General features: G+C 34.6%; 1 protein-coding gene across 1 annotated transcript; it reads left to right on the top strand.

The window, feature by feature from the left end:
* The first annotated feature begins 6,146 nt into the window (after nucleotides 1–6,146).
* LOC122050334 lies at nucleotides 6,147–9,026 on the top strand. Its single transcript, XM_042611249.1, has 7 exons — nucleotides 6,147–6,361; nucleotides 6,900–7,445; nucleotides 7,578–7,893; nucleotides 7,989–8,495; nucleotides 8,583–8,755; nucleotides 8,841–8,862; nucleotides 8,961–9,026. Exons 1-7 carry the CDS (start codon nucleotides 6,147–6,149, stop codon nucleotides 9,024–9,026), a joined length of 1,845 nt encoding a protein of 614 aa, XP_042467183.1.
* Nucleotides 9,027–9,823: the final 797 nt, after the last annotated feature.

Raw genomic sequence — 9,823 nt, 5'->3', positions numbered from 1 at the left:
GGCTTAATTAAAATCTGCACTATAAGCCTAATTAAAAATCTGCATTATAGGCTTAATTAAAATCTGCACTATAGTCTTAATTAAAATCTGTACTATAAGCCTATATAAAAATCTGCACTATAAGCTTAATTAAAATCTGCACTATAGGCTTAATTAAAATCTGCACTATAAACGCTTCTCATGCTTCGAATTCAAGAAGAACAAAGGTCCGAAACTACTCCTACTGCAGGTGAGAAGCACTTACCTTGATTCTTGGACTCACAATCGAACAAAAAGGGCATCTAGGACCTTGGCCGACCGCCGGAGATGATACCCTAACTCCCTTTCATTTTCTGCCCGAGCTCCGCCATCGTACGCAAAAGAAAAGGAGAGAATGGTTTAAGTCACGGGAAAACAGAGCATCAACTTATCCCCTTTTATAATCCAATATTCTGTTAATTATCTTAAATAAATTTGCTACTTTTTCTAAACAAACAAATCCAACATCAACTTATCCCTTTTATAATCCAATATTCTGTTAATTATCTTAAATAAATTTGCTACTTTTTCTAAACAAACAAATCCAACATCAACTTATCCCTTTTATAATATTCTGTTAACTATCTTAAATAAAGTCGCTATCTTTTCTAAACAAACAAATCCAAGATCAACTTATCCCTTTTATAATCTAATATTCTGTTAACTATCATAAATAAATTCGCTACCTTTTCTAAACAGAAAAATCCGTTTGCACACCTGGTCAGTCGGGTTTTGACCGAGTCAAAGGTCATGGGTTCAACTCTCGGCTTGGACATTTTTTTGTCGAAACTTCCTTCGTTTAATAAAAATACCAAACGATCTCCAAAAATTACATAAAAATACTCTAAAAATTTCTAAAAATCCCAAGAATATTTCTATAGCATTTTTAAATATTTTAAAATTACTTTTAGGACTCTAATTGAGGAAATTTGGGGCGTTACAATTCTCCCCACCTTATTAAAAGTTCGTCCTCGAACTTAGAATAATTCTGAATATCTCTATCTCATACTGTCCTCACGATCCTAAGTAACTTCCTCGTGCTTCTGGTTCTAAATGACTTTCACTAATGGTACTCTTTGTTCCTTAGTCTCTTAACTTCTCGGTCCTCTATTATTCATATCGCATCGTACCCATTAGGGGTCCTTAGAAGGCTTGTAATAAGGTCCTGGAGACCACAGGTGCATTGGTTACACCAAATGGCATGACTATAACTTCGTAGTGTCCATATCGGGTCCTGGAAACTATTCTGGACTCTTCATTCTACTGTGCTCGGTCCTAATGGTACGGGGACGTCCTCTTCTTGACATCTAGTTATGTAGAAAAACTTAAAATCGTCCCTATGCTTTCTAGACATATATACATATGTAAACAAAAGAAATCAAGAACTTCTATCTTACTTAAACATTTCTAAGCAAATACTCTATACTACAAATAATAAGAAAAGTATAGAAGAAAAAAACTTAAATACTTTCTTACTTGAAGACGGCAAAGATGGTGCTGATGTGTGATGCTGGAGAATAGAAACTGCTCTGATACCAACTGTAACACCCCACCCTCCTCACTACTGGACTGTGAGGGCGGAGCGCTACTGGACTACTAACTTTACTTAACTATCCTTGTTCACATGTTGATAGTAAGTCCTAAAACTCTCGGAGAACTCAAAACTTACAATTAACTAGCAGCGGAAGACTAAATGACTCATCTAATACATTCTACTCAACTCTTTGTTAATAAATTCTTATGCTAAATCCCAAGGCTTCTATAGTCCAGGCATCACACATCCATCCGCACCTCCTTGTCGCCTTCCTTTGCTATAACTTTTCCCTTCCTTTATCTGCAGTAAGAGGAAATGTAACTATAAGCAAAATTGCTTAGTAAACGCTATCTAACTCACAAAACTCGAATATGCATGTGAATAAAATAAATCTAAAACTGATTTGTGAAGTTTTGAAAACTATTTTCATAATAGATAAAAATAATAATCAACTTTCTTCTTGGGCCCGGCAACTGTACTTGCTATGCGCGCATCCCTAACTAGACCCGAGATAGCTGGTCCCGAATCTAGTAGGGTTTACTAGGTTATCTAAACCTAGGGACGACTATGGGAGCCCAACCCAAGGACAACTAAGAGTCCAGCACAGTGTCACTGATAAAAGTAAAATACTGATTTATAAGCTGATTTATCTTAATTACTTCTTCTTTAAATGCCTTGACATTTTAACGAGCACCTTGTGTGCCAAAATCCCTAAAGTCTTGACTTTGGGATCTACTTAAGGCCTTGGCCTTTTTCTTTCTTTTCTTTATCTTTCTTATACTTGTTAATACCTCTAATAAAATAATGCTTCTTTAAAAACTGAAATGTTTAAACAAATTCTAACTTTGAAACGCATAAACAAAAATCTGCATACTATGCTAATCAAAATTCTGCATACTATACTAATCAAGATTCTGCATTCTATGCTATACTATTTCTGCATACTATGCAAACATAAATTCTGCACTATAATACTTAACCAAACTGCACTATAATCTTTTTCTTTAAAAACTGCATTATAAGTTCCACAAAAAATCTGCACTACAAGTTCCACCAAAAATCTGTACTATAAATTCCACCAAAAATCTGCACTACAAGTTCCACAAAAAAATGTGCACTATAGACTTTAAAGAAATCTGCACCATAAGCTCTTATGAAATCTACACTACAAGCTCTAAAGAAATCTGCTCTAAAGAAATATGCATTTTAAGCTCTAAGAAATCTACCCTACAAGCTTAATTAAAATCTGCACTATAAGCCTACATAAAAATCTGCACTATAAGCTTAATTAAAATCTGCACTATAGGCTTAATTAAAAATCTGCACTATAAGCTTAATTAAAATCTGCACTATAGGCTTAATTAAAATCTGCACTATAAGCCTAATTAAAAATCTGCATTATAGGCTTAATTAAAATCTGCACTATAGTCTTAATTAAAATCTGTACTATAAGCCTATATAAAAATCTGCACTATAAGCTTAATTAAAATCTGCACTATAGGCTTAATTAAAAATCTGCACTATAAACGCTTCTCATGCTTCGAATTCAAGAAGAACAAAGGTCCGAAACTACTCCTACTGCAGGTGAGAAGCACTTACCGATTCTTGGACTCACAATCGAACAAAAAGGGCATCTAGGACCTTGGCCGACCGCCGGAGATGATACCCTAACTCCCTTTCATTTTCTGCCCGAGCTCCGCCATCGTACGCAAAAGAAAAGGAGAGAATGGTTTAAGTCACGGGAAAACAGAGCATCAACTTATCCCCTTTTATAATCCAATATTCTGTTAATTATCTTAAATAAATTTGCTACTTTTTCTAAACAAACAAATCCAACATCAACTTATCCCTTTTATAATCCAATATTCTGTTAATTATCTTAAATAAATTTGCTACTTTTTCTAAACAAACAAATCCAACATCAACTTATCCCTTTTATAATATTCTGTTAACTATCTTAAATAAAGTCGCTATCTTTTCTAAACAAACAAATCCAAGATCAACTTATCCCTTTTATAATCTAATATTCTGTTAACTATCATAAATAAATTCGCTACCTTTTCTAAACAGAAAAATCTGTTTGCACACCTGGTCAGTCGGGTTTTGACCGAGTCAAAGGTCATGGGTTCAACTCTCGGCTTGGACATTTTTTTGTCGAAACTTCCTTCGTTTAATAAAAATACCAAACGATCTCCAAAAATTACATAAAAATACTCTAAAAATTTCTAAAAATCCCAAGAATATTTCTATAGCATTTTTAAATATTTTAAAATTACTTTTAGGACTCTAATTGAGGAAATTTGGGGCGTTACAACATTTGCCTCGGACTAACTTTGTTTTGCAGGAAAAAGGAGTTTTCTGGAACAAGGTGGTCCGGGCGCCCGGAAGGCGAATTCTATCCAGCCGAGTCGTCGCCACGTGGAGCATCATGGTTTGTGCAGTTACGTCACATTCCAGGCGCCCGGAAGGGATCCAGGCGCCTGGAACAGCATATAAAAGAAGCCCCAGGCAGGAGCTTCAGAATGAATCAATTAAGCTGAGAATTCTTCTACTGCTGGTCTTGCTGCTCAACGTTCAGTGCGACGCCAACAAAGCTCCGACACTACGCTCCATTCTTTTCCCTTCTTGTCGGTATTTTGTTTTTAGTTTTCATTAGCATTCACTGTACGGTTCTTTTGTAATCATTATTTCGAATTGCTAGTGATTGCCCAACGAAAGTGGTCAAGGACCACGGGCCTTCGAGTAGGAGTCGTCACAGGCTCCGAACGAAGTAAAATAACTGTGTCTATTTTACTTTTCCGTTGCGTTTATACTCGTCTTTTTCGAATCGATATTCACCCCACCTCTATCGAATCTAACGGTCCTACATTTACAAATTTACCCCCTCATTCATTCTTTTCCTCTCCCCCATTTCTTTCCCAGCCACATCCATCGGACATAACAAAAGAAAAACCCTAATCCTAACCAAGCACGCCAATCCTCACCTCTCCCCCATTTCATTCCCAACCACATCTATCAGTCCATCTCTACGAAGGAAAAGCTCTAACCCTAACCAAACAAAGTCATTTGTCAACCAATCCCACCGATGACAATGTAAAGCTCTAATCGTCGAGATCCACCAACCGACCGACCAAATCCATCGACGAGGAGACTGAAGCAAACGACGAAAGAAACAAAGTCGAAGTCAGCCAATCACCTCAAAAAATAGTAAGTTTCTTCGCTATTTGGAGTTTTTGATCGATTAATCTTATTTTGTTCAATTTTCACATTACATTATTTGTTTGTTGTTGGTTATTGTTCAAATTTTTTGGCTTCTCGATTTTTAGCAGGTCATTGTGTGATTTGTACAATATTTTTGTGCTATTTGGTGGTGGTTTTTTTACATTTTAGTATCCTTTTTATAGATAAATGAGATATCTAACTACTATGAACCTATAAATTCTTCAACTGAATAATAAATGTTTTAAGAGAGATTAACTTTATGTAAGAAATCAGTTTCACTCCCTGATATATCAATTTACAAATTTACCAATTGAATTACTTTACCTCTCCCCTATTTCTTCTTCAAACATGATCTCCATTCGAAAAACCCTAACCAAACAAATCCATAGAAAATCCACGACCATGCAAAATCCTAAACACTGAGATTCAGTGACCGGCCAAACACTCCGACGAGGAGACTGAAGCAGGCGTCGAAATAGATAGTCGAAGTTTCTTCACCTTGCATTAAGCCTCTTATTAGTCCGATCTCGTTGCTTCCAACTAGTCACCTTGAAAAATAGTAAGTTTCTTCACTTTTTATAATTTTTTGATTTATTTGTCGCATTTTGTTTGATATCCACAGTTCATTATTTGTTTGATGTAAGTTATTGTTCGAATTTGTTGGCTTCTCGATTTTCAACATGTCATTGTACGATTTGTACAAAATTTTGTGCTATTGGTGATGGTTTATTATATTTTGGTGCCCACTAAATTAATGATGACATGTTTTGGATTAAGAATCTCTGCAAACCACTTTGATTTATTATATTTTTTTTAATCATTATTCAGTGCTTTCTTGCTGGAAGGAATTTGCACGAGGATAACCACTTTGGGAGGTTGGACAAAGGGATACTTAGCAAAAATGTGATACTGCAATGGGTATATTAAATAGATTCTTTGTCCAAAATATGGAACACTTCGTATTGAATATTTTTATTTTAGAGAGAGCAAGCATATAGAACCAACTAATAGAGGTTATAGAATTTGAGAAATTACATTGTGTGTTCCACTTCCTAAAGACAATTTTCTAATGTTATATAAGAATAAAGGCCGATAATATTTGAATGAGTATATTGTTCCTCATTTATGATGTGTTATGAAATTGTATATCATTTCTCAATTTATTTTGTAATTGATATTATGTTATGATTTGATTATGAAATTGTATAATGTTTTCTAATGCAATTTCTCAACCACTTAGGTGACGCAGGTTTTTGTTCAATTTCTTGGAGAAATGGAATCTGGATCAGGATCTTCGAATTTTTCATTTCTAGGTAGTTGCAAGTATAAAGAAGACCTCTATATGATTTCAATTTTTAATGGCTTCAGTCTAATGGAGTTGTTTCTTAATCTTGGAAGAAAATGTGAGGAGATTGCTCCACAAAATGTGATCTTGCAATATCTAGCTCCACATCAGAATATGTATGTGACATTGAATGAAGATGATGACGTCCGTATTATGACACATCTTTACACGTCTATGAGATTGACAATAATTAATATGAGAGCGGTGAAAAAAGATGATATGGGTTCCCACAATCTTGAAAGGTAAAAAATTTCTGCCTTGATTTTTTTTTTATAGGAATTGGGTTGATATTGATGATGATGAAATTTTTTTTTTTTTTTTTTTGCTTTGCTTGATATTTCATTTGTAGATTACAATTGCTGATGATATCTTGTTTAGTTATTTATCATTTTTTATCATATGTTTCATGGAGATATGTTATAGGTGTGCTTCTTGTGAATCTTGATCATGCGTGAGTTTTAGTTTTGAAGACATTGGATCATTTGAACTATTAAATAGAACATGACTATATTCCATTTACGTTGCATTAATAATTTATTAAAAGGTAAAAAATGAGAGATCAACAAAATATTGAACTACTTAAAATAGTTAAAAAATGATATCCTATTGTTTAGATTTCATACGCATCCACATGTTGTATTGTACACATTTCAGTTTCATTAATAAGTCTTTGATAATTATTTAAGAATTTAATGCTGTGTGTTTTGGTATATAGATAGTAGGTTAACTAAAATTGTTTTATGCGTACAATGATATTATACTCACTGTTAAATTGATAAGGTTTGAAACTGAAGAAGAGACACAGACTAGTAATGATGACCATCTTGAAGTGGGGTTGGTAAGAAATTCCATAGACATTTGGAGTCATTGCATCCGTGGAGAGGGCCAAATATTCAAGGATGCTGCAGAATTTCGAAAATGTGCTAAAAATTATGCAGTTGCTACGAAACGGTCATTTTTGTATAAAAAGAATGATAATAAGAAGGTTATTCTTGTCTGTAGCACAAGCAACTGTTCTTGGAGAATATATGCTTCAAGACATAAAGCTGACAAACTTTTTGGCATTAGAAAATGCAATCTAATTCATACTTGTGGAGATGACAATCTTCGTAGTAGAGGACATCCTAAAGCTGATGCTGCCTGGGTTTCTAATATTGTGATGGACAGATTGAGGGGAGAGCCCTCGTATCGACCATGCATGATGTTGAAAGATATTCACAGAGATTATGGGGTTGAGCTTAATTACAACAAGGTTTGGAAAGGGAAGGAATTGGCAATGCATGACATTCATGGTGTAGAGGAGGGGGCGTATGATAGATTAAGATGGTATTGTAGTGTTATCAAAGAAACTAATCCTGGAAGTTTTGTCGAGTGTGAAATTGATCATTGTAGTAATAACTTTAAATGATTATTCATCTGTTTCAACGCATGTGCAACTGGTTTTATCAATGGATGTAGGCCCTTGGTTTTCTTGGATGGCACTCACATAAAGAATAAATACAAGGGATGTATTTTGGTTGCTGTGGCAAAGGATGCTAATGATGATCTTTTCACATTAGCATACTTAGTTGTAGATGCTGAAAATGATGATAATTGGGGATGGTTTTGTTTCCAACTTAAAAGTGCTCTACTTTCACATCGCTTTATTGGGTTCCATGAGTTTACCTTTTTCTATGACAGACATCCTGGGATAATCAAGGCTATTCAGTTAGTATTCCCAGTCAGTCATCATGCCTACTGTTTAAGGCATTTGGTAGATAATTTCGTGAAACAGGTTTGTCTAATGGTATACTTTTGTTAGGAAACATTACTTTTTAGATATTACTTTGTGCATACTAGTTTATATTCTTTTTTTTTATTTGAATGTAGGTCATGCGAAGCTACCCACTTCATAACAAAAAATATTGGTCATCTGTTTTCAAGAAAGCTATATATGCCCTATCGAGACAAGAGTTTCAAGAACATATTAACAATATAATACGGTCAATGCCACTTGCTAAAGACTTCATAGTATCTTCGTGTCCAGAAAGTTGGGCAAATGCATGTTTTCTAGGAAATCGTTGGGGTGTCATGAATAATAACATAGCCGAATCGTGGAATAATTGGGTTAAAACAGCATGGTTTCTTCCTATTGTGCCCATGGTGGACCATATACGCATTCAAATTATGGACATGATGCACAGACGACGTGAAGCAACAATGGGGATGGTTAAAAGATTGAGTCCATCAAAGGAGAATGCTCTTGCAAAAACATATGCTGAATCTCGCAGCTTAAAACTACGTAAGGCATGTGGCTGGAGTTTTGAGGTTGTGGATGGAGATAAATCATTTGCTGTTGATTTGTCTGTTATGACTTGTTCGTGCAGAGCATGGCAGGTTAATAGGTTTCCATGCAAACATGCATGTGCAGCAATAGAGTCAAAGTCATTGTCATTATATGATTTCTGTGACAAATACTTTAAGATAGAGTTGTATCGTGAAAGCTACAGAGGAATCTTAAATCCAATCCCTACATGTCACATGTATGAGTCCAATCCCGAGCACCCATTTGTAATCAATGCTCCTGATGTTCGAAGCCAACCAGGTAGAAGAAGAACTCAAAGGATACCTTCACAAGTCGAAAAACGTGTGACAAAGTGTGGTCGATGTCATGGGCGAGGCCATAACCGACGCAGTTGCAAAGAAGCCATTAACTAACTCTGCTTTTGTTTTGTGAAATAGTGTGAAACTGTTTGATTTACAAGTAAATTGCTGAAATTTCTTTAAGGAGCATGTACTCATATATTTGAACTAAAGATTATGGTTGTTCTAAAAACAACTAATATGTTTTCCAATGTACAGGAAAAGGGGGATGATAGAACAAAGAAGAAGCGAGGATGCATCGACAAGAAGGTGTACTCGATCTAGCGACAGTATTCGTGGCCGGTTGTTGCGTTGATGGTCCTTTTTTGTTATTGTATTCTATTAAGTCAGTGACTCCTATGTACTATTTATGAAAGGTGAGCTTATTAGTAGTTGATGTTTGAGAATGGTGTGATATCTATATTTCATACTTTTAGTAAGTGACTTGTATTTGTGGTTGTTGTGTCAGTGTATTTTCTAGTTCAGTCATGAAATTAAATGTTTAGTATACTCTTTATTTCCATGTCATTTGTGGATATAGTAACATGTGTAATAGGATCTTGTCAAAATTTCATCAGTAAATAATGATAGTGAAATAATAATGGTAGCAACTTGTTTTGCTACTTAGTTACTAATTATATGTGAGGTTGCAACAAGATCATGATGGAGGTGCCACTAGAACTTTATACTTAAATTTCTTAAAATAATACACAATCTAAAACAATTCGTACTCAATTTTTCACAATGTATACTAAAAATTTACTATTCTGTACCAATAATTTACTTGCCCTTGGCATAATGATGGTAGTAAAATTATTATGGTAATAACTTATTTTCCTACTTAGTTACTAATTACATGTGGGGTTGCTACTAGATGATGAAGGAGAAACCTCTAGAACATTATACTCGAATTTCTTAAAATAATACACGATCTAAAATAATTCGTACTTAAATGGTCACAATGTATACTGAAATTTTACTATTTTGTACCAATAATCCACTTGCTTTTGACAATTTCTTGGTAGTGAAATAGTAATGGTAGCAACTTATTTTCCTACTTAGCTGCTAAATTACATATGAGG

Source organism: Zingiber officinale, chromosome 3A (assembly GCF_018446385.1).
Source record: "Zingiber officinale cultivar Zhangliang chromosome 3A, Zo_v1.1, whole genome shotgun sequence".
Classification (NCBI taxonomy): Eukaryota; Viridiplantae; Streptophyta; class Magnoliopsida; order Zingiberales; family Zingiberaceae; genus Zingiber; species Zingiber officinale.
Note: the sequence above shows the minus strand (reverse complement) of the source record. Positions and strands in the feature narration are given on the sequence as shown.

What these genes read in the sequence shown, in the direction of transcription:
- LOC122050334 (XM_042611249.1), top strand. Translation starts at nt 6,147, where the DNA reads ATGGAGTTGTTTCTTAATCTTGGAAGAAAATGTGAGGAGATTGCTCCA. An exon ending in GCGTATGATAGATTAAGATG is followed by an intron (nt 7,446 to 7,577) that starts GTATTGTAGTGT and finishes CAATGGATGTAG; the next exon opens with GCCCTTGGTTTTCTTGGATG. An exon ending in TAGATAATTTCGTGAAACAG is followed by an intron (nt 7,894 to 7,988) that starts GTTTGTCTAATG and finishes ATTTGAATGTAG; the next exon opens with GTCATGCGAAGCTACCCACT.